Genomic DNA, 23,445 nt, shown 5'->3' with positions numbered 1-23,445 from the left:
TCTTGGCCCTGTGAATAAATACGGGTGCTTGTCTAAACCAGTCTAAACCCTAAGGTCTTTAGGTTACGTACATCGTCGACATTCTACAACATTCTACAATAACAAACTGGACAGTTGTCAGTTGCATGTCAGTGGAATAACAATTACACAAAAAAACCACAAATTATTATAATTAATATAATATAAACTATAGTTAAATAAATAAATTTTTAAAAAATGACTGAAGAAAAATCTGTCAGTAAAGAATACAAACTTGATCCAGATTGTGAATTACGTTTTGAGATTGAGAGTAAAAATGAAAAGACTGTTGTAGAAGTGAGTAAAAAAAATTATTTAAATTTAAAATATTTAGTTATTAATAAAATTTTATGTATTAATTATTGTTTAATTATTTATTTATAGCTAAAAGCTGGACAAGCCGAGGTTTTTGGTACAGAATTAGTAAAAGGTAAAAAATATGAATTTGGATCTGGTGCTAAAATAGCTGTATATTCATGGCAAGGTTGTACACTTGATTTAATTGGTAAACCAGATGTTATATATATTGCAAAAGAAACACCAATGAGTATATATTTAAATGTACATGCAGCAATGGAAAGAATGCGTGAAGCTGCTGAAAAATCAAATGATGTTAAGGGTCCAATAACAATGGTTGTTGGTCCAAATGATGTTGGTAAATCAACATTAAGTAGAATATTATTAAATTATGCTGTACGAATTGGACGACGTCCAATATTTGTTGATCTTGATGTTGGACAAGGACAAATAGCAATACCAGGAACAATGAGTGCATTACTTGTTGAAAGACCATCAAATATTGTTGAAGGTTTTAGTCAACAAGCACCACTTGTATTTCATTATGGTCAAAAAACACCAAGTGCAAATACAACATTATATAATTTACTTGTATCACGTTTAGCTGAAGTATGTTCTGAACGTTTACAAGGTAATAAAAAAGCACGTGCATCTGGTATTATTATAAATACATGTGGTTGGATAAATGGTGAAGGTTATAAATTATTAACACATGCTGCACAAGCACTTGAAGTTGATGCAATACTTGTACTTGATCAAGAAAGATTATATAATGAACTTGTTAGAGATATGCCAGAATTTGTTAAAGTTGTATTTTTACCAAAAAGTGGTGGTGTTGTATCAAGAAGTCAACAATTTAGAATTGAATCAAGAGATCAAAAAGTTAGAGAATATTTTTATGGTATTAAAACACCATTATATCCACATAATATTGATATTAAATGGTCTGATGCTAAAATATATAAAATTGGTGCACCTGTATTACCAGCATCATGTATGCCACTTGGTATGAAAGCTGAAGATAATTTAACAAAACTTGTTGCTGTTACACCAGGACCAAATTTATTACATCATTTATTATCAGTATCATTTGCTGATTCACCAGAGGATGATGTTGTCCAAACAAATGTTGCTGGATTTGTATGCGTGTAAGTTTTTTTATCAACTATATAATTAATATATATTTTTATATTTGTTAATTCATTTAATTAATATAAATTTATTTTTTATTTTTCAGGACCAAAGTTGATGTTGATAAGCAAACAATAACTGTTTTAAGTCCACAACCAAAATTATTACCCAACTCAGTTTTACTTTTATCGGATATCCAATTTATGGATAGCAATTGATGATTAATTTTTAATTTTTAATTTTATTTTTAAAAATCATTGTATATATTATTGTAATTTTTAATTATTGTATTTTACTGAAAAATATATTTTTTGCTTTTTTTATCTCAAATAATTTTTACTGCGTTCTGATTGGTTTATATTTAACCAATGTTTTTTATTTAAGTATTTATTATTATTATTATTATTATTATTATTATTAAGTGTGATTTTACATCATAAAAAATGGAAAACATGTCAAATTGTCTGGAAGATTATTCTGATATTTTTAATTTAGAAACAAAACTACGTCAAGTATTAGCACAGCTGCAATTTAAAAGTGTTTGTATATTTACTATATATTAATAGCAATAATATTATCATAATAAAATGATATGTAATTTTGTATTTGTTTTTAAAGAATGCATTGGATAAATCACGTGAACAATTAACAGAATCACAAAATTTAGTATGTAAATTACAAATATCACTTGAAAATGAAAAAAGAACAACAAATAAATTACAACAAGAGCTTAATAATACTGTACAAGTTATAACACAATTTGATAATGAAAAAATAAGAGGACAATCAGAACGTGCTAGACTTGAAATTAATTATCAAACATCAAAAATTGAACGTCAACATCTTCTTGATCAAGTTAAAATAATGAAAACAGAAAATGTACAATTACAACAAACAATTGAAATTCTTGAGGCTAATTTATCTGAAAAAAATATTCACAATCAATCAATGGAAAATTCTGTTATTGAATTGAGAAATCAATTGTTACATTTGCAATCAATAATGTCAAGGTAATGAATATATTTATTTAATTGTTAATTCAACTAATTATAATCATTGTTATTTTTATTTTAAGCAATCTTGAAAAATTACAAAAAGAACAAGAGTATTTAAGATGTTCATTTAAAAATGTAACAGATATTTATGGAAAAATTGAAAATATTAGTAAACAAGTTTTAACATCATGTAATCAAGATAAAAATGAGCTTGAAGAAATTAAACAAAAATTAGCTATTGCAATATTAGCACAGACGCCAATAAATTTTTCAGCTTCAAAAACACCAGACACATTTGTAAGTTTATTAAATATATTTTAATACAATTTTTTTATAAAATTAATGTATCAATAAATTACAGATGAATCAAGAGTTACGTGAATTTTCTGATAAAATTAATAACAGAAAAATTGATGATAAATTAGATGAAATATGTAAAAATTTACAAAATATCAATGTCGTTCCATCAAATGTTACCCAAGTAACAAAACAAGCTGAATTTAATATTGAAGATTTTGATTAATAATAATAATTATTATTTTAAAATAATATTTACATTTGCATAGCTTTATAAATAAATTCTAAATATTTATCAACTCTTGTATATTTATCTGGCATTCCAGTACCACATGGAATTGTAAATGATGCAATTCCAACAATTTCATTATTGTAAACAAGTGGTCCACCACTGTCACCCATACAAAAACCAGCTCCTATAGCATTGTATCCACAAATTTGAGTGTCAAGAACAAGCGCAGAACTTCTAGCACTACACTCTGAATTAGATATTATTGTTGTAAATTGTGTTTGTAAAATTATTGAAGATTCACTGGTTTTTGATAGTTGACCCCAGCCACTTACTTGTCCAACTACTCTTGGTGGTGTTAGAGCAGTTGGTAATGAAATTGGTGCTTGATAGAAGTTTGGTTTGATAGAATCGGTTAGCTTTATTGTAAATAATATAAATATTAATTAATCTAGATGATATTATTTATGAATAATTGAATTTAAATGAGTAATACAACTTACAACAACAACAGCAATATCATTTCTCCATCTATTTTCTGATCCTGATGTAAAATCAGCATTTTTTAATAATTTAAAAATAGTATGATTTTCACCATCTTTTTTATGATTTGTTGAACCTGTACGAATTATTATTTTACGTAATGATTCAACATCATTAACATCAGCAAAACAATGAGCTGCTGTTAAAACATGACGTAGGCTAATTAAACTACCACCGCAAATATGTTGATTTGTCTTGGCAACAGTTAATGATACAATATATGGTACAGAACCAGGTTGTGAATTTACACCACCAACTATTTTTGATGGTGGTTTTCCATAACACAATTCAATTAATAAATATATTAGCAATGGTAGTTTAATTATTGAATACATTTTTACAACTGAAATATTTTATAATTAAATTTGTTTTATATAATGATCATCATCATTATCATTTGACCCAAATTAATTTATGTGTATGATTTTATTGCTTATACAAATATTTAATTTGATTTTTTTAAATCTCTTCACATACATTTAAAATTTATGAATTAATTTTATTTGAAGTTTTTAAATATTAAATATTTATTCATTCAACAGAAAAAATTAGTCCAAAATGTGTGTTTGTAAATTTAAAAATTGATTTAATTTACATTTATTAACACAGTGTACAGCATAGAAAACATTTCCTTTTTTTTTTTTTTGATGATGATTGCAGTAAAATATTGCGATCATTCGTTGAAGTATTCAATACAATATCCTGAAATTAAATGATTAATATATTAAAAAGTCAATGATATTATATATAAATTTAAAAAAAAAAATTGTGATATTTATATGTCACAAATTTTACTTCGTTTTCGGCGATGTAAATATCACGTGCGAGTAAGAAAAATGCTTCTTCAATATTAATATTCATTTTAGAAGATGTTTCTAAAAATTTCATTTTATACTTTGCAGCTAATTGTTCGCCTCTTTCCTTTGGTACTTTTCTCTTATTTTCTATATCACATTTTGTACCAAGAAGAATTTTTTTAACATCAGCAGGAGCACGATCATTGACAAGAGAAAGCCAATTTATTATATTATCAAAACTTTTTTCATTTGTTACATCATAAACAAGAATTATTCCTTTTGCTTCATGATAATAAGCTGTTGTGACATTTCTAAATCTAATTTTAAATATAGATTAATCAACATTAGATTGATTTTTTTTAATTTAGAAAAACAAATACATTTTAAATACTTATGTAAATTAATTTCATTACCTCTCTTGACCAGCTGTATCCCTATAAATATAAAAAAACGAAAAAAAAATTAGTTGAAATTAGAATATACAAATTTGATAAAAAATATTTAATCAATAAACAAACCATAATTGAAGCTTGATTATTGTTCCATTGATCTCTATCATTTTTGCCTTAAAATCAACACCTGAAAAAAAGGAAAAAAATTAAAAAACATTAAAACCCATGACAGATTCATTAGACGACATTAATAATCAAATAAATTTATTATTATATTAATAATTTATATACAAAAAACATACCAATTGTTGGAAGTTCTTCTTCATTAAATTGTTCACTTAATAGTGAGTTAAGCAAGCAAGATTTTCCAGTACTTGTATCTCCAATAATAATCACTTTGTAGAATGGAATACTTAACTTTGCCATGATAATTAAAAATTTATTATTTTTAATTATGTTAAATTGTAATTTGATTGAGTATGATTCAATTAGTAATTATTAATAAAAAAATATAGTAATTTGCTTAATTAATTGAAGAGATATTCCATTTTTGTGATTTATTTTTTATGATGACAAGTATATTTTTTGTGAAGCTTTAATTTGGATAAACTTGAAAATGATCACAAACATTTTGATAATGACTAGTTTTGTTGGACATTTCCTCAAATAATTTTAACATATAAATTCATGACTCAGTGAGTTTATCTCAAGTCGTTAAAGAGTAATTAAAAAAAATTGATATATCTCTGTATGAGTCATTGCATTAAATTCGAAATTTTATACTTATATATAAAATTCTTAAAGAATAATAATAACAAATTAACAAAAAAATAATTAGTCTTTTTCATGTGATGTTATTTAGCTATGCGAGCCTTATAATATTTTGTGTGGTATATTGTACATAATCGAATTGTTGCGCAGGACGTTAACTTGGCTCGCAAGATAAAAGAAAAATAGGTGTATGTTCACTTTCACATGAGTTAGTGACTCAGTACAGTACAGTTCACTTCTATATTATTTAAAAATTTCATCAAATATATATTTTTAAATTTATCTAATATTTTTCGCAATATTTTTCAGGTATGTTAATTAATAAAAAGAAAACTAAATTTTTTAAATTCATATTACATTATTACTGTTTGTGTTTATATATAGATCATTTTAATTTTCATTTGCTAATAATATTTGCTAAAATAATTTTATAAAATTAAAAAAATTAAAACAAGTGTCAATTAAATAAAAATAAAAAAGTTTTTGGGTTTTTAAATTGGTTTTTTTTTCGATTTAAATGGATTTATTTGTTAATAAATTTTATGATAAATTAAATTTGTTTTTTTCATAAAAAGACAAATAGCGTTTATCGCATGCTATCTTAGATTATGGCTTAGATAATAACTGGGATCAGAATTGTCATTGCATGTTTTTTTTTTTCATGTCCCTCATTCTCACGATGCTCGTGTGATTTTTAATTTTTCATTTTTATATTTATTTTAAAATTTTATTATTCATTCAGCAACAACAAGTGTCTATCGCAAAAAAAAATTTATCATAAAATTTAACACTTGACTGTAACTGAATATTCAAATAATTTTAAACTGAATATTTAAATAATTATATTCTATTATCATATGTGATTAAAAAAAAATTATTCTAGGCAGTATAAATTTGGAGATAATTATTTTCATTATTTAATTAATAAAACAATGCCGTCATCAAAAAATAATAATTGTATGATAAAAGATGAAAATAGTACAACAAAAATTGAAAATAATGATGAGAGACAATTTTATAAACCAACAATCAAATGGCTGGATCTTACTGCTCAAATATTTATCCATGCTGGAGCTATTTATGGATTATATCTCATGTTTATACAGGCAAAACTACTTACATCATTTTGGGGTAAAGAAAAAACACTTAATTAAATTAATATATTATGGAAAAATATATATTTTATCATTTTATTGAAAAAAAAAAAAAAACAAATATATAGATTTAGTTTATTATTTTTTTTTTTTTTCTATTTATTCATTAGAATTTTTTTTTTTTATAAAAAATAAAACAAGTGGTAAATCAATATAAATTGCGTGTTTTTACATACTGAATATTTTTCATGATACTAAGTACATTTTTTATATGTACATCTGATAATTTTTAAAAGAATTTTTTTTTTATATTTTGGATAATATGAATTTGCATTATTAATGTATATATATTTCAACTGTTGACATTCGTGTTATTAGAAAATAAACAAAGTCAATTACACTTTGTATGTATAGTATGAAAATAAAAAAAAAAATAAAATAAAAACGAGAATAAGCGTCAGGATGTCGGACGCCCAGTAAATTTTATATATACGTCGATAAATTGATTTTTTAAAAGTCCTTTTATGATTTCAACAACACAACTAAATTCATTAAAAATATATTAACATAATTAAATTTCCAAGAAAATTATATTAATATTAATTTTAATTATTTTTTTTATAACAGCATTTTTTGTTGTTTATGCAAGTGGATTCGGAATCACGGCTGGTGCACATAGACTCTGGTCACACAGAGCTTACAAAGCTAAATGGCCATTAAGACTTATTCTCATAATATTATTTACCATATCTGGACAGGTAAATAATTATTTATAAATACTTAGAATAGATATTAATATTATTTATTTTACAGAAAGATGTACATGCTTGGGCACTTGATCACAGAGTTCATCATAAATACAGTGAAACAGATAGTGATCCTCACAATGTCAAGGTATATATTATTAATAAAACAAAAGAAAAAACAGGAATATAATTATTATATAAATTTAAAGAGAGGCTTTTTTTTTGCACATGTTGGATGGCTTATTTTGACACCACATCCTGATGTTGTTGAAAAAAGAAAAAATGTTGATTTAAAAGATCTTGATGCTGATCAAATTGTCATGTGGCAAAAAAGGTAATAAATTTATTTCTTAATTATTAAATTAATATTAATAAATTGTTTATTTATTTTTAGATTGTATATACCACTATTTGGTTTATTAACAATTGGACTACCTGTTTTTCTACCAGTTTATTATTGGAATGAAGATATTTGGACGTCATTTTGGGTTAATTTTAATTTTAGATTTTGTGTTACATTAAATATGGCTTTTTTTGTAAATAGTGCTGCACACATGTGGGGTGGACGACCTTATGATAAGTAAATATAATATTATCATATTTAACAATGATGCAATTTTAATAATAATTTATATAATTGGTTTTTTATTTTGAAGAAACATAACACCAACTGAAAATTTAACAGTTTCAATTGCAACACTTGGTGAAGGTTGGCATAATTATCATCATGTTTTTCCATGGGATTATAAAACAAGTGAACTTGGTGATTATTCATTAAATATAACAACTGGTTTTATTGATGCATTTGCAAATATTGGATGGGCATATGATCGTAAATATGTTTCATCAAAAATGATAAAACATAGAGCAACAAAAAATGGTGATGGTAGTTATAATAAAAATATATGGGGATATGGTGATAAGGATATTACAACAGAAGATCATCAGGAACTTGAAAAAATGCTTGATTAAAATGCATCATGATAATTTTTAATTTATATATTTTTTAATAAAATTAAAATTGAGTGTCTCATTTAATTATAAATTTAAAATTTCATCATTTTTACTACAACAAAAATAATAATTCTATTGACAAGTATTTTTCAAAATATATAATTGAATAAATAAAATATTAACGTAGTTAAAATATATGTTATCATTTGTTTTTTTTTTTTACAGTCATTGATGATAAATATAATTATTAAAGTATAGAACATTTAAATGAAACACATGGATATATTACATCTATTGATTCTGATGATGACTTCCAAGTTTTACTTTTGCTATCTGCCTCACACAAAATGTTCTGTAATTAAATGTAAAATTAAATAATAAATATTTTGTAAACTTTGTTAAATTTTAAATATATAAAAAAAATAGTAATAATACTTGAGTATTGTTGCAAATATCTTCTGCAAGTAAGTAAAATGCTTCTTCATTATTAATATCTAATTTAGAAGATGTTTCTAAAAATGTCATATTATGTTTTTCAGCTAATTGTTCACCTCTTTTTTTCGTAACTCTTCTATCATTTTTCAAATCACATTTTGCACCAATAAGAATTTTTTTAACATCATTACGAGCACAATCATTGATAAGACGTAACCAGTAATCTAAATTTTTAAAACTTTCTTCATCTGTGATATCGTAAACAAGTACTATTCCATGTACATTATTAAAATAACTTGATGTGATGGTCATAAATCTAATTCTAAATTTAATTTATATAAATTAAATGATATATTATTAAAATTATAATGTCAATAAAATATTTACATTTGTTTACCAGCTGTGTCCCTAAAACAAAATCAAAAATTAATATAGAATCAAATAATCATTTAATATAAAATATTTAATTAATTAACTAACCATATTTGAAGCTTAACTATTTTTTCTTTGATCTCAATTATTTTTGTCTTGTAATCAACACCTTTGAAAAATATAAAAACAAATTAACCAACTAAATTTTTACAATTATTTTTTTTCGTTATCATACCAATTGTTGAATCATGATTTTCAATAAAACTATCACACAAAAATGAGTCTAGTATGCAAGTTTTTCCAACACCAGAATCTCCCATTAAAAGTACTTTGTACAATGGAATTTTTATTTTCTCCATAGTAATTATATTATTTATATTAAATTCGTAATTTAATGATACTTTTTTTTCCTCTATTTTTTTTTTTCACCTGACTCAAATATATATATTTGACATGAACAAGTATATTGATATATAATTAATGAAAGAAATATTTATATTATTGGGGCTTTTTTATTATTTATTAATTTATTTTTGATAAACACGAAAAGCTCACAAGACAGAATGATCTAATGACTAAGTGGGTTGTACAGGAAAATAATATTTCTGTATATGTGTCATTGAATTAAATCTGAGATTCAAGCATGCTTACTAATATTGTCATAAAGTTGGTGAATCATTTAATTATATCTATTTAAAAAAAAAAATAATAAAACAGCAATATAAAGTTTTTTTTATTAATAAATAACATCTATTACGTTTTCATGCAGAAATAAAAGGAAAGAAAAATTACTTGAATGATAATATTTATTAATATTTAATAAAAATAATAACAATAATATCAGGAATAATTACATTTAGTAAATTTGAGTTGATGACGGTAAAGATCACAGTATAGAACATGTTGTATCAAACCATTTTTTTAATTGTTGTGCTGGCTTTGATGTTAAAATAGCCAAGTCATTTTTTGGAGTAACTACTAAATCTTTTTTCTAAAAATAAAAAATGACATTAAAATAATATAAAAGTATGATAAATAAAAATTATAAATTAAAAACAATATATTGATTTTTGAACTTACCGGTTGTTCTTTAGTTTTGTCAATAATATCTTTGGTAATTGTATAAAATGCTTCTTCAATATTAATGTCCATTCTAGGAGATGTTTCTAAAAACTTCATACCACATTCAACAGCTAATTGTTTTCCTCTTTCTGTTGTTACTTTTCTCTGGTTTTCTAAATCACATTTTGTACCAAGAAGAATTTTTTCAACATCTTCTGAAGCATGAGTTTTGATAAGACGCATCCATTCTTTTATATTTTCAAAACTTTTTTCATCAGTTACATCGTAAACAAGTACTATTCCATGTGCTCCACGATAATATGCTGTTGTGATACTTTTGAATCTAATTTTAAATATAAATTAATCAACATTAGATTTTTTTTTTTTAATTTATAAAAATAAATACAATTTAAATGATAATGTAAATTAATTATTTACCTTTCTTGACCAGCTGTGTCCCTTTAAAAAAAAAATTAAATGGAATTAATATACGAATGAATAATAAAATGTAGCTTTGAATTTTTTTTTTTTACCCACACAATAATATAAAATTTGATAAAAAATATTTAATCAATGTACTAACCATACTTGAAGCTTGACTTTTTTTTCATCAACTTCGATTACTCGTACTTTAAAATCGATACCTGGAAAAAAAAAATAAATGAAATAACAAAATTTTCATATTTTTTTATCTGTTGTTAGTCATCACATGAGTAATACTTAAAAAATAAAATAAATTTATAATCATTAAAAAAAATATAATAAATTTACCAATTGTTGACAAATTACTTTCTTTGTAACCATTTTGTGAAAATGAACTTAAAATGCAAGTTTTTCCAACACCTGAATCTCCAATCAATAACAACTTGTACAATGGAATATTGAATTTAGACATATTAATTGGTTTTTTTTTTCAACTTTCTTTTTTTATTTTCACCGATTTAACCCAATACACTTATCAAACAATTAAAAATACACTTTACCAGTTGAAAATTCAGTTATTTTATAAAATTATTTTTGTTAAATAAATTAAATGAGTGGAGTATTTTTTTATTTATAAATAAAAATATTACACTGATATTATAATGAGGTGTTTAAGACGTTGAAATGCCAGCTTGTCCAAAATGACACTATACCTGGGTCGACAAACACATACTGAGCTTTGTTATCACTAATTTTGATAAAAGACACATCATTAGAAATAGTCGTTAAAAACTTAATATCATATCGGTAAAATATCAGAATGGGTTTTTTTTTTTTTTTTTCAATAAACCAACACAATCAACTACCTAAATTTAAAAAATAAAAAAAAAATTTATCAGTATTTATCATTTCTAAGAAATAAGTTTTTTTTTTTTTTTCGATAAATTTTCGAAATTATTTTTTTTCTATAGAAAAAAAAAAGCAAGCCACTTGAAAATAATATTTTTTATTTCAAAATTAAATTTATCATTACTTTTCGCTTATACATGAATAAACAAATTTTTTGTTATTAAAAAATAGTGCAATTTGATGTAAAATTAGTTTTTAATTTTTCTGGTTGATTGGGAATAATACTGTCATTTTGCAAAGTCTTTAATATCTCCTAAAATAAAATATAGCATATTAAAATCACTTAGAAAAATATCATATAGGTATACTATTAATTAAATAAAAATAAAAATATTATTTTTATAACTCACTAATTGTTCTTTCATCTTGGTGTAAATATCTCGCGCAAATGAGTAAAGAACTTCTTCCATATTAATATTTAATTTCGATGATATTTCAAAAAATTTAATACCATATTTATCAGCAAATTGTTCAGCTCTTTCTGTTGGTACTTCTCTGTTTCTTTTTAAATCACATTTTGAACCAAGAAGAATTATTACAACATCTTCTGGAGCATTATCTTTAATCTGGCTTATCCAGTATTCTAAATTTTCAAAACTTTTTTCATTTGTTACATCATAAACAAGCATTATTCCATGTGTATCATTATAATATTTTTTTTTGATAGATGTATACCTAAATAATTATATAATTCAATCGTTTAAATTGTTTTATATATACATATGAAAAATTAATATATATTTTAACTTACTGGCGACCTGTTGCGACCAGAGAAAGCATCCATGCATGCCTAAAATTCAATTTAATATAAAAAATAAATAAATAAATATAATTTAAATAATTTTATGTTAAATAATTAAATAAGGGATGCTAGAACAGACATGACCTCCACGTGGTGCATCCCGGGTCATGCTAAGAAGTCTGTTATTAATTATTTGAGTGATCATAGGGGAGTCGAAAAAAGTGAAAGTGTAAATTAGTGATAGTGGTATAATGAATTGAGTATTCATCGCGAAAAAAGTGTACATATAAGTGTAAAAAAACAAATTAATTAACCATATTTGAAGTTCGATATTTTCTCCATCAAGCTCGATTATCCGTGAACGATAGTTACACTCTAAAAAAATTTTAAAAAATCATCAATCACAATAAAAAAATATTTTTATATATAAATTTTATAACACACGAATAATGTTATCTTTTTTTAATTATTATATTATATTTATCTTTGAGTCATTAATTAATAACACAGTTAAAACTCTGATAATAAATTTAAAATACATACTGGTATGTGGCTGTGTAAATTGTTGTTCTGAAAATGAAAACATTATACTTTTTTTTCCAACAGAATAATCTCCAATTAGTACGATTTTGCATTTTGGAATAATTAAATTTGACATGCTAATTTTTTTTCCACTTGTTACACTTAATTATTTTAAATAATAAATTTTGTTTTTACTTAGCCGATACGTTTAAATTTAGTCTTACTAGTTGAGGAAAAAAAAAATCAGTTATATTGTAAATTTATTTTTTAAATAAATAAATGCATTAAGATATTTTTAATTAATAAATTAAAAATATTTGCTGTGATATTTTTACAGTGAAGTTTTTATAGACACTGACTAAATGTTTTCGACAATATATAACAGAGTCTACACACATACTTATTGTGTGTTATCAGTATTGTCTTATCACAATCTAATTTTAACTAAAAACATATTTTAAAAAATCTAAAAAAACTCTATAATATTTTATAAATAAATCAACACAGCCAACTATTTAAATTATTATATAATATACAAAAAAAAAAAAAAATCATCTTTTATTTATTTCTTTTAAAACTCATTTGAATAAATTCATCTTTTATTTAATGAATTTTTAAATTAAATTAAAGAACATTTTTTAATTTTTTTGTTCTGTTTTTTCGGTGGTTTTGATATATCCAAAGTACTGTCTTCTTCCAAACTAATTGTATGCTAAAATTGAATAGAAATTATTAATAAAAAATTGTAATTTTATAGATAAAATTAAAGCCTTTTTAAATAATGAAAAAAAATTATTACCATTTCTTGAAATATGTTGGTGTATATACCACGGGCAAGAGTAGAAAAAGCTTCTTCAATATTAACATTTAAAACTGCTGATGTTTCAAGAAATTCAATATTATGTTTGGAAGCTAATTTTTCACCTTCTTCTTTTGATACTGTAGCGTGTACAAATATATATATGTATAAGATGTCTGTATGAGTGTCCGTGACAATAGACGGAGAGAGTTTAGGTGTAAAAATGTTTGTATGTGTGTCTCGATAGGGAGAGAAAAAGATAGAAACGGCACTTCTAGTCCGGCCACCATCGAGTGCGTCCGCAAAATAAAAATTATAAATACTTCCAGTCCGGCCACCATCGAGTGCGTCCGCAAAATAAAAATTATAAATATTTTTGGTGACGTGGTTTTACCACATCACCCATACATTAAAGCATATCTTGTACCATTATATCATATAAATTAAATATTAAAATACATAGTTAAAATAATATTAAATTAAAAATTTGTGTTTGATTTTATTTAAAATATTTAACTAAAATCTTGTAATATTAAATTAAAGTAATTTGTGGTAAAATTTGGATATAAAATAAAAATCTAAATAGAAATAAAACCGCAACTCACAAATGGCTCCCAACTAGTGGCACAAACCACGCGGTGAAAAAAAAAGAGTAATAATTTATATAAATCAATAATTATAAATTGTAGTTGTGATCAAAATTCACAATTGGCTTCCAATTAGCAGCTCAAACCAAGAGGTGAGAAAAAAAAAAAATATATATATATAAATATTTGATAAAAGAAAGAAATCAATAAAATTGTGAAAATTCAGTCGTGAGTACATATAATTGTCTCAAAATTATAATCTCAATCACGAGAGTGAGAAGAGTAATATTGTATATAAAATTGATAAATGTATAAAATATATCATTAAATTAAAATATAAAAAATTGTTGAGAAATAATTTTCGCATATAAATTAAACGAAAATCAACAAATTTTGTGAGCAAAATAACAATAATAATAATTTGTATACACGTGGCAACGAAATGTTGGACACGCCTGATGTGTAAAATTTTGTCAAGAAAATTAAAAATAATAAAAATAAAATAAAATTACACGTGGCAACTAGAAGTTGGACACGTCATAGTATTGAATATTTCATCATAAAAATAAAATAAAAATAATAAAATACATATATAATAATAATAATAATATTTTCAATGAAATCAATTGTATGAAAAGAATACGTGAAAATTAAACACAACCTTTTCATTAAAAACATACTCAATATAAAATAAGTGATAAGAGAATATTTAAAATAATAATTGCTGGTATTAAAATAATGATAAAATGGAGAAATTAAATGATATATTGAATATAAAATGTCCAAGTGTAATAATTACAATGGGCAAGAATAAATACAAGGCATTGATAAAGACAGGTGGTGCACATAATATGATGTCTTACAATGTTTTTAAACAATCACATCTAGAAGTTTTAGAAATAGATGATGACCAAAATAATCCAGCCAATAAAACAGTTTATTTTACATATATAATAAACGGGGTCAAATTTTATGACAAAGCAGTTGTGGAATATGATCTTGAGTATGATATGATACTGGGCTATCAATGGATGATTAAAAATGAAGTGTCAATAAATTATGGTGATAAATCTATCAGCATAAACAAATATAATATTGTTGAGTATTTTGGTGATATGAAGTCACAACATAAAAATGAAAAATTAAATATTATAGAAAACATGAAAATATTAGTGAGCAACAGGGGGTAACACCTCAGGAGGTTGCCACAAAAGTAAAAATAAAAATAAAATAAATACAACAAGTGTTGATAAAAGTAAAAATAATAAAAATAATAAAAATAAAAATAACACATTGTTGTGCAAGATGGCAGCCAAAGAGGCAGAAATATTAATATTAAAATTTGAGATAGAAGAGTCGAGACAGGCACAACTAAAAGCCGAGCGTGAACGTGCGCGAGCTGAAAGTGAACGTGCGCAAGCTGAGCATAAACGTGCACAAGCAGATAAAGCACGAGCACAGCTTGAAGAAAAATTTAAACATATTGAAAATATAAATAACCATCAACAAAATAAATTGAATGATTATGACAATATGTTTAAAAATAAAAATAAAATAAATGATCAGCAGGGGGGTGATATCTCAAGAGATGTTAATCACAATGATAAAACAATGGGTGATCAACACAATCAAACAATAGTTGTTGATAATCAAAATAAAAATAAATTTAATATTGTGATGAATAATCACAACAATCAAAATGATAAAATAAATTGTAATCAGCAAAATAAGTTAAATTTTGTTGAAAATATATGTGAAAATAAAAGTGTATCTAATGTTGTGGATAAAATTCATAATCAATACATTGATGCAACAAATGGTTGTCATGAAAATGAATTAAATTTTGTCCATAATAATCACCAGAATCATGTTGAGAAAATAAATAATTATCACCAAATAATTTGTGATAATAATATATGTAAAAATAATGCTAATAATAACAATTTGAGTGTTGCTGAAAAGAAAATGAAAGTCAATGTGTTCAATAATAAATATGACAATAATATTGGAAAAGTAAATACTGGGCAACGATACAAACTGGTCAATAGTGTCAATAATAAAATTAAAAATAAAATTAAATGCAAGATAAAATACAAACATTTAATTAATAACAATAATATGACTGGCAGAAAGTGCAAATTTGATGGCAAATTTGGATGTAAAAGATATTTGGGTCATTTGGAGATGTTTGCTGACTTTAACTTGACCAGTCAATTGAGAAGGGTGAATGCGGAATTACTTTGGTTAATGTCATTTGCCTCATGCCAAGGACCAGGTGGCATATTGTTGATGATCCTGAGTCAAACAACTTCAATGTTATATATGGTATATAATATTCTAGAAGTTAAATGCAATAACTTAATGATGGATGCTACGATTACAATATGCTGGGAATATGTAAGAGGTGGCATAAATTCATCTGAATTTTATTAATCAACGTAAATGTATATTATATCCTTTTAAAAAAAAAAAAAAAAAAAAAAATAATTTAGAGTTTTAATATTTGATAATTATAATTTTGTATGTTAAATTTCAAGGTCAAAGATTAATTTGATTTTAAAAAGAAATATTTGTGGTTGTAAATAGGATTATTATAAAATTTTATTTGGGTACAGTTAAAATTAATTTTAAATGTAAAATAATAGTGATTTTAAAGTCTATGATGATTAAGAATTTTAAATTGTTTATTATAAATATTTTGTATACTACTTGTATGTAAACGCTACTATAATTTTCATTAATATGATAAATCATGTATAATGAAAAAGGGGGGTAGTTGTAGCGTGTACAAATATATATATGTATAAGATGTCTGTATGAGTGTCCGTGACACTAGACGGAGAGAGTTTAGGTGTAAAAATGTTTGTATGTGTGTCTCGATAGGGAGAGAAAAAGATAGAAACGGCACTTCTAGTCCGGCCACCATCGAGTGCGTCCGCAAAATAAAAATTATAAATACTTCCAGTCCGGCCACCATCGAGTGCGTCCGCAAAATAAAAATTATAAATATTTTTGGTGACGTGGTTTTACCACATCACCCATACATTAAAGCATATCTTGTACCATTATATCATATAAATTAAATATTAAAATACATAGTTAAAATAATATTAAATTAAAAATTTGTGTTTGATTTTATTTAAAATATTTAACTAAAATCTTGTAATATTAAATTAAAGTAATTTGTGGTAAAATTTGGATATAAAATAAAAATCTAAATAGAAATAAAACCGCAACTCACAATACTTTTTTCTGATCTTCTAAATCACATTTATTACCAATTAAAATTTTTTTAATATTTGCTGGTGCATTTTCTTCAACTGCTGATAGCCAGTATTTAATTTGTTCATATGATTTTTCATCTGTTGCATCATAAACAAGCATTACTCCATGAGCTCCACGATAATAAGCATGGGTGATACTTCCATATCGTTCTTGGCCAGCAGTATCCCTAATTTTAATAAATAAAAAATTACAAATATTATAAAAATCATAATAAAATAAAAAAAAAAATACCAACCATATTTGGAGTTTAATTTTTGTTCCATTAAATTCAACAGTGCGTACTCTAAAGTCAATACCTAATGAAAAATAAATAAAATATAAATTTAAATTTATAAAAAAAATATGTTATCAAATTTTATGTGTCACATGAGTCATGACTCATGAAAAACAAAAAAATTATTTATAAAATACATTTAAAAATTAAAAATAAAATTCAATACATTGTTGTATTGAAATTTTTAATAATTACACATACCAATTGTTGCAATATGATTTTTTTTTAAATCTTCATTCATAAATCTAGTGAGAATACAAGTTTTTCCAGCTCCTGAATTTCCAATAAGTAGCACTTTGGCTATGTAATCATGATAATTATTTGACATTCTGATCAATATATTTTTGATTTATTGTCAACTTAAAATAATACTAAATTTTTATTTTGAAAACTAGCCTCACCCTGTACACGTTAGTCTATGTGTCATATCTATGACACACAACTAACTAAAAATATCAGAATGTTTTTTTTTTTCTTCTTTAGATTACAAATAAAACTCGAGGCAATGAAAAAATAAATAAACATAATAATTATTATGCTTGAATAAAGAAAAAAAAAATGTATATTTTTATATATTTTATTTACTTTGATTAATTATTAAATATAAATTTATCTGATGCTTTATTTTAAAAAAAAATAATAAATTTATAATTTTTTTTTTGAATAATATTATTAAATAAATTTATTAATCATAACTGAATTATAATTGAATATATATAAAATTTTAATAATAATTTAAATGTATATAAACTGTTAATAATATAATAAAGCTGAAAATAAAAAAAAAGTGATAATTTATATTAATTAAAATAATATAAATTGAATTAATATATTTATAAAATTTATTATAATCGTCATTTATTTTTTTTTGCATGTTTGAAACGAGATACATTTTGCAGAATGAAAAAGCAAATTTAAAAAAAATCAACACATAACGCGTCTGTACAGTCGAAATTTCAATTTTATCGTGTTGATTTTTTCACCGTCAAACATTGCTTATTCTAATATTAACGAAAAAAATAATAATAATAATAATAATTCTGTTAATTAACTATTGTTCCAACTTTTTTTTGTGGAAAAAAAAACATCTATAATAAAATTTAAAAAACACAAAGATTTTACAATTTCCGGCCTTGAATATATTATCAAAGAATTTTTCTTTTTTTTTATATAATTTAATTTACATGATAAATGAGAGAATATTAATTTTTTTTTTCTCTTAATTATTCTCTCAATTAGCAGGTGTTATTAAATTATTGTAAAAAAAATATTATCTTATTAATTAGTTCGTGAGATGTACCTTTATTAAGGAAAAATCAACTTGTTTAATTTGTTTTTTGTTTTTTTTACTTTACAAAAAACCGTAAAGTTTAATCAAAAAAACAAAAAAAAATATTACAAAATTACGGTTACATTGTCAAATAGATTGTATTTTTAATTAAATTTTTTATTTTTTTTATTTATTCTTATTACTATTTTGCAAGAGATTTTATTACCGCTATATTAATCATAAAAAGAGTACTGTGCAAGAGTGGATTTGGTCAACGGCAACCATTCCCCCTGTGTTCCCGATTTTTTTTTAAATTGTTTTGAAAAATAATAACTAAACGATTATGTTTTAATCTTTTTTTCATTTTCTATCTTTTTTTCCATATTAAAAAACAAATCATATTGAGAATCACATTTGATTTTAATTTAGTATTTTTTTTTAATTTATTCAATTTGTTCTGTTGCGATGTGTGTCATCTCAACACTCAAGGACTTGAATAACACCGTGAACGATTCGATGATATATTAATCTTCAAAATCAAATTTGAAATGTTAAAAAAAAATTTATGATCAGTTGATAGTGTAGCCTTGAAGATGAAAGGTCAAAGTATAGAACATCTTGACAACCAATTTTGTGGCTTTCTTGTTTGCTCTGACATTCTCAAAACATTACCTCCACTTTTTGGTGGATTTGATGCTTCCTATAAATCATTAAATTGCTAAATTAAAATCTCATCTTATCAAACAAACAAGCAAGTTTTAAAACAACCAAATTTAAATCAATAACAATGACAACAAATAAGCTAAAAAAAAAAATATTGATGTAGTATTATGCTTCAAGCAAACATTGTTAATTTCGAAATATAAAAAAAAAGAAAAAAAAAAAGAAAACAATCGGGGAATGAAGTTACCTTCTTTGAAGATAGAACCAGCACCAAGAAACAAAGATAAAGACATAAGAACAAAGAAACAACAATTAGTTAATGATATAAAACTACAGTGATTTTTTAATTTGAAAATTTTTTTTTTTTCTTAATAAAAAAAAAAACAAGAAGTAACCCTGTACCTGTGCTTTCCATAATTAATATAAATTATTTCGATTATATATTTTCTACGTGAATAAATATAATTGATATAATAAATATAAAATATATTTACCAATTTTTTTTCCATTTTAGCTTTAATATCACGTGCAAGTGTATAAAATGCTTCTTCAACATTGATACTTGATTTAGCTGATGTTTCCATAAATTTAATACCATATTCAACAGCTAATTGATCACCTCTCTCTTTTGATACAGCTCTTCTCTCAACTAATTCACATTTATTACCTAAAAGCATTTTTTCAACATCTGCCGAGGCATTTTCTTCAATATTACGAATCCAATTTTTTATATTTTCAAAACTTTTTTCATTTGTTACATCATAAACAAGCATTATTCCCATTGCTCCACGATAATAAGCTGTTGTTATGGTTCTGAATCTAATAATTATAAATAATATTACATTAAAATTACATCAAAATATTTTATTTACAAATTAAATATTTATATTTACCTTTCTTGTCCTGCAGTGTCCCTAAAAAAATTCCAAAAAAAAAAAACAACATTATTATTTATTTATTAAATTATAAACTAATTATTTAATAATCAACAAAACAAACCATATTTGTAGCTTAATTTTTTTTCCATCAAGTTCTATTGTTCGTATCTTAAAGTCAATACCTGTAAAAAAAAAATAATAATAATAATGATAAATTTTTCGAGCAAAGGTTAAAGAGTTTAATAGAAATAAAATAATAGATTTTCATGACGAGAGCAACAATTATCAAACACAAAGAACAACAGTGTGTTTGTCTAGATAAATTCCTATTTTTTATGTGATAATATTTAAAAAGCATATTAAAAATATATAAGAAGAAGATTCTTGGATGATGGCACACCCAGAATGAACAGCATGTTTGTCTTATTATTATTAACTTGATATGCATGACTAATGACTAATGATGAATAGACACTAATCACATTAAACAATCACAAATAATAACAATAACAACATAAAAAAATTATACGTAAACATATTAATGTAAAAATTAAAAATCTATTATCAAGTGAAACAAAAAAAAACATACCAATTGTAGAGATGAAAGTTGTGTTGAAAGCATCTTCAGAAAATCTGAAGAGTACACAAGTTTTTCCAACTCCAGAATCTCCAATGAGTAATAATTTGAATAAATAATCATATGTCTTTGCCATTATAATTGTAAATTTAAAAAAAAAAAAAAATTATAATCCTTTTGTTATTATTATTTGTCCCAGTGTAATCCTTGAAGTTTTTTTTTTTAAATATTTTTTTTAATCACCTATAACACACAAACATACAAATCACTAACCTCAATTGATATTTTATATTTATTTTTTGTCAATATTTAATAATTAATTTTATCACTTGATTATTATTTATAAATAATATTATTTAAATAATATTATTGTTATATATTGACAGTTAAACATACAGGCCCGGATGTACATATGTATCAAGTTATTGATAACTTGATTCTCGTTGTTCCAAAATCCAAATTAACGATGACGTTGTCGTTGATAATGATGATGACGAGGATGTATGGTGGTCGTCTTTCTTTTATGCGGTTTATGTGTATTATTTTATTTTAATATGTTTTCCTTTTTTTTTTTTTTTTTTTTATCACACAGTTATTACCCGCGCATCAAAAATTTTTTTATTTATTTTTATTTAATTCACTACGATGTCGGATGTCAATGTCGTTGGTCGGTTGTTGGAATAGCTTGGGGGAAGGAATGAAATACTGAAGCAAAAAAATAAAAAAAAGGCAACCGTTGAAAAAAAAAAAATAAGGATACTTGATGTTGAAAAAAATGGAGGGAACAAGGACACAAGATTCAAGGAACTTGTTGGGTACTTTGATTAAATATATATTGCCACATTGAACTTGATATTTTTATTTAATTATTTATTCATTTTGGCTAGATAAAGAAAAACAAAATTCCAATGTTCATAGCCAATTTCTTTTTTTTTTTATTTTTTTTGTTTCTCAAGACTCAAGAGTTTGGTAATATTATACACACACGTTTATGATTGTTGTCAATGTGTGTATATTTTATTTCCTCTTTTTAATTTTATCTATTTTTCTTTCTCTCTCGTTCACTGTTATAAATTATTTATCGTTTATTTATTTCTAGCCAATCGACAAAAAGAATAATTAATTTTATATGTTTTATTGACCAACCAATTTAGATTTCAGAATTACCAACATTTATATTTGAATAATAATATCAATAATATTAAGTTTTTAATTTCAATTCATTAATAATTAGGTATATATTTTATTGTTGTATTTATTAACTATTTCTTAATATTTATTTATTTATTGTTAAATTATAATTTATATTTTATTGCAATTTTAAATTGTATATATATTTTTTTTATTATTTAAATAATTGCGCACGCGTTAATGTTCGACAGTTGGTCAACTTGAGTTGTAGTTGTTGTTGAGGGAGTTTCCACAAGTTTCCATTTGTCGTCGTCGTCGTAATCGTTGATTCGTTGTGATTCGTTGCTCCGTCATAAACAGTCATAAAATCACTCATTCGTATTTCGTAGTCGGCTTCAGTCGGCTTGTTTGGGCTCAGAGTTGCCAGATATGGCTCTTTAGAGCCAAATTGGCCCCTTGAGAACCATTTTGGCCCTCTCTATTTTCTGTTTGGCCCCAAGGGGCCATGTGGCTCTTTGACCGGTAGTCGATACAATACATACATTAAGAGGGTGCAATGTAAACATTAGGGGCCGGTTTTCGAGTCCACTAGAGGGCAGAGTCCACAGTTAAAGGGCCAAAGAGTTCTCTTGAATTTGGATACCGTATCAATTTGCGGTTAGAATTTGAACTAAAAAAATCGAAAAAATGTATCGTTATATCGAGGTTAGAGTCAGACAACGGGGATACTATTCATCACTTTACCGAACACTTAAATTTTAAATTTGAATGATAATTTTGAAAAAATTCTGAAAAAATTCAACAAAATAGATAATTATTCTGGCTTTTATATGAGACCAAAAATTCAAAAATCGTATAGTTAGAAATTCTATTTACATTCAACCTTAATGATGAGGCTGATGAGTAAAATATATCCATGTGATAAATTTATATAAATATTAAAAGTTAAAAAAATATATATATTCTATATTAATATTAAAAGTTTTTTATAATGAAAAAGATCAACAAATTAGCTTAAATATTATATAAATAAATATATTAAAGATTGTCATTAATTATAATAAAAATAAAACCAAAAAAATATTTCTTCTATATTATTTCTTGTAATTTGAATTTTGGCTCTTTTTATGGCTCTTTTGATTTTAAAGATGGCCCTTGTTGGCCCCTTCAGCGCCACTCGATGGCTCTTTTACTGCTCAAGCATCTGGCAACTCTGTTTGGGCTTGTTCATTGGGATAGTGTCACAAATCTA

The 23,445-nt window shown here is 24.0% G+C and overlaps 10 protein-coding genes across 11 annotated transcripts; 3 read left to right on the top strand and 7 right to left on the bottom strand.

Moving 5' to 3' along the window:
- The first annotated feature begins 39 nt into the window (after window positions 1–39).
- On the top strand, window positions 40–1,776 carry LOC122854578 (protein CLP1 homolog). The gene is made up of 3 exons (XM_044155379.1): window positions 40–315; window positions 403–1,463; window positions 1,553–1,776. The coding sequence occupies exons 1-3, from the start codon at window positions 217–219 to the stop codon at window positions 1,662–1,664; spliced, it is 1,272 nt and encodes a 423-aa protein (XP_044011314.1). The 5' UTR covers window positions 40–216; the 3' UTR covers window positions 1,665–1,776.
- A 113-nt stretch (window positions 1,777–1,889) lies between these two features.
- Window positions 1,890–3,069, top strand: LOC122853728. Its single transcript, XM_044154145.1, has 4 exons — window positions 1,890–1,985; window positions 2,065–2,456; window positions 2,522–2,738; window positions 2,803–3,069. Exons 1-4 carry the CDS (start codon window positions 1,890–1,892, stop codon window positions 2,962–2,964), a joined length of 867 nt encoding a protein of 288 aa, XP_044010080.1. The 3' UTR covers window positions 2,965–3,069.
- LOC122853727 (chymotrypsin-2-like) lies at window positions 2,994–3,848 on the bottom strand (the record flags this gene model as incomplete). The annotated part of the gene is made up of 2 exons (XM_044154144.1): window positions 2,994–3,386; window positions 3,450–3,848. Coding segments are annotated over 2 exons (792 nt in total), but the record flags the coding sequence as incomplete, so codon positions are not given.
- A 262-nt stretch (window positions 3,849–4,110) lies between these two features.
- On the bottom strand, window positions 4,111–5,125 carry LOC122853726 (ras-related protein Rab-13-like). The gene is made up of 5 exons (XM_044154143.1): window positions 5,002–5,125; window positions 4,826–4,886; window positions 4,721–4,741; window positions 4,306–4,624; window positions 4,111–4,212 (listed from the first exon to the last, which is right to left on the bottom strand). The coding sequence occupies exons 1-5, from the start codon at window positions 5,123–5,125 to the stop codon at window positions 4,111–4,113; spliced, it is 627 nt and encodes a 208-aa protein (XP_044010078.1).
- Window positions 5,126–5,598: 473 nt separating this feature from the next.
- On the top strand, window positions 5,599–8,687 carry LOC122854577 (acyl-CoA Delta-9 desaturase-like). The gene is made up of 7 exons (XM_044155378.1): window positions 5,599–5,779; window positions 6,354–6,601; window positions 7,192–7,322; window positions 7,378–7,458; window positions 7,520–7,644; window positions 7,705–7,890; window positions 7,967–8,687. The coding sequence occupies exons 2-7, from the start codon at window positions 6,403–6,405 to the stop codon at window positions 8,280–8,282; spliced, it is 1,038 nt and encodes a 345-aa protein (XP_044011313.1). The 5' UTR covers window positions 5,599–5,779; window positions 6,354–6,402; the 3' UTR covers window positions 8,283–8,687.
- Window positions 8,512–9,430, bottom strand: LOC122853725 (ras-related protein Rab-10-like). Its single transcript, XM_044154142.1, has 5 exons — window positions 9,307–9,430; window positions 9,180–9,240; window positions 9,087–9,107; window positions 8,700–9,021; window positions 8,512–8,616 (listed from the first exon to the last, which is right to left on the bottom strand). Exons 1-5 carry the CDS (start codon window positions 9,428–9,430, stop codon window positions 8,512–8,514), a joined length of 633 nt encoding a protein of 210 aa, XP_044010077.1.
- Window positions 9,431–10,049: 619 nt separating this feature from the next.
- On the bottom strand, window positions 10,050–11,028 carry LOC122853724 (ras-related protein Rab-8B-like). Its single transcript, XM_044154141.1, has 5 exons — window positions 10,905–11,028; window positions 10,717–10,777; window positions 10,572–10,592; window positions 10,129–10,476; window positions 10,050–10,062 (listed from the first exon to the last, which is right to left on the bottom strand). The coding sequence occupies exons 1-5, from the start codon at window positions 11,026–11,028 to the stop codon at window positions 10,050–10,052; spliced, it is 567 nt and encodes a 188-aa protein (XP_044010076.1).
- A 386-nt stretch (window positions 11,029–11,414) lies between these two features.
- LOC122853723 (ras-related protein Rab-8A-like) lies at window positions 11,415–12,793 on the bottom strand. The gene is made up of 6 exons (XM_044154139.1): window positions 12,751–12,793; window positions 12,522–12,582; window positions 12,217–12,255; window positions 11,816–12,140; window positions 11,691–11,718; window positions 11,415–11,422 (listed from the first exon to the last, which is right to left on the bottom strand). Exons 1-6 carry the CDS (start codon window positions 12,791–12,793, stop codon window positions 11,415–11,417), a joined length of 504 nt encoding a protein of 167 aa, XP_044010074.1.
- A 363-nt stretch (window positions 12,794–13,156) lies between these two features.
- Window positions 13,157–18,007, bottom strand: LOC122853722 (ras-related protein Rab-8-like). The gene is made up of 6 exons (XM_044154138.1): window positions 17,876–18,007; window positions 17,636–17,696; window positions 17,365–17,566; window positions 13,529–13,672; window positions 13,363–13,441; window positions 13,157–13,173 (listed from the first exon to the last, which is right to left on the bottom strand). Exons 1-6 carry the CDS (start codon window positions 18,000–18,002, stop codon window positions 13,157–13,159), a joined length of 630 nt encoding a protein of 209 aa, XP_044010073.1. The 5' UTR covers window positions 18,003–18,007.
- Window positions 18,008–18,891: 884 nt separating this feature from the next.
- LOC122854576 (ras-related protein Rab-8A-like) lies at window positions 18,892–22,198 on the bottom strand. Of its 2 annotated transcripts, XM_044155376.1 has the most exons (7): window positions 21,459–21,969; window positions 21,075–21,305; window positions 20,607–20,667; window positions 20,501–20,521; window positions 20,102–20,426; window positions 19,855–19,857; window positions 19,452–19,644 (listed from the first exon to the last, which is right to left on the bottom strand). In XM_044155376.1, exons 2-7 carry the CDS (start codon window positions 21,196–21,198, stop codon window positions 19,546–19,548), a joined length of 633 nt encoding a protein of 210 aa, XP_044011311.1. In that variant the 5' UTR covers window positions 21,199–21,305; window positions 21,459–21,969; the 3' UTR covers window positions 19,452–19,545. The 2 variants fall into 2 exon arrangements, with proteins under 2 accessions (XP_044011312.1, XP_044011311.1); XM_044155377.1 differs by lacking the exon at window positions 19,855–19,857 and having other exon boundaries at window positions 18,892–19,644; window positions 21,459–22,198.
- Window positions 22,199–23,445: the final 1,247 nt, after the last annotated feature.

Source organism: Aphidius gifuensis, linkage group LG4 (genome assembly GCF_014905175.1).
Source record: "Aphidius gifuensis isolate YNYX2018 linkage group LG4, ASM1490517v1, whole genome shotgun sequence".
NCBI lineage: Eukaryota > Metazoa > Arthropoda > Insecta > Hymenoptera > Braconidae > Aphidius > Aphidius gifuensis.
Note: the sequence above shows the minus strand (reverse complement) of the source record. Positions and strands in the feature narration are given on the sequence as shown.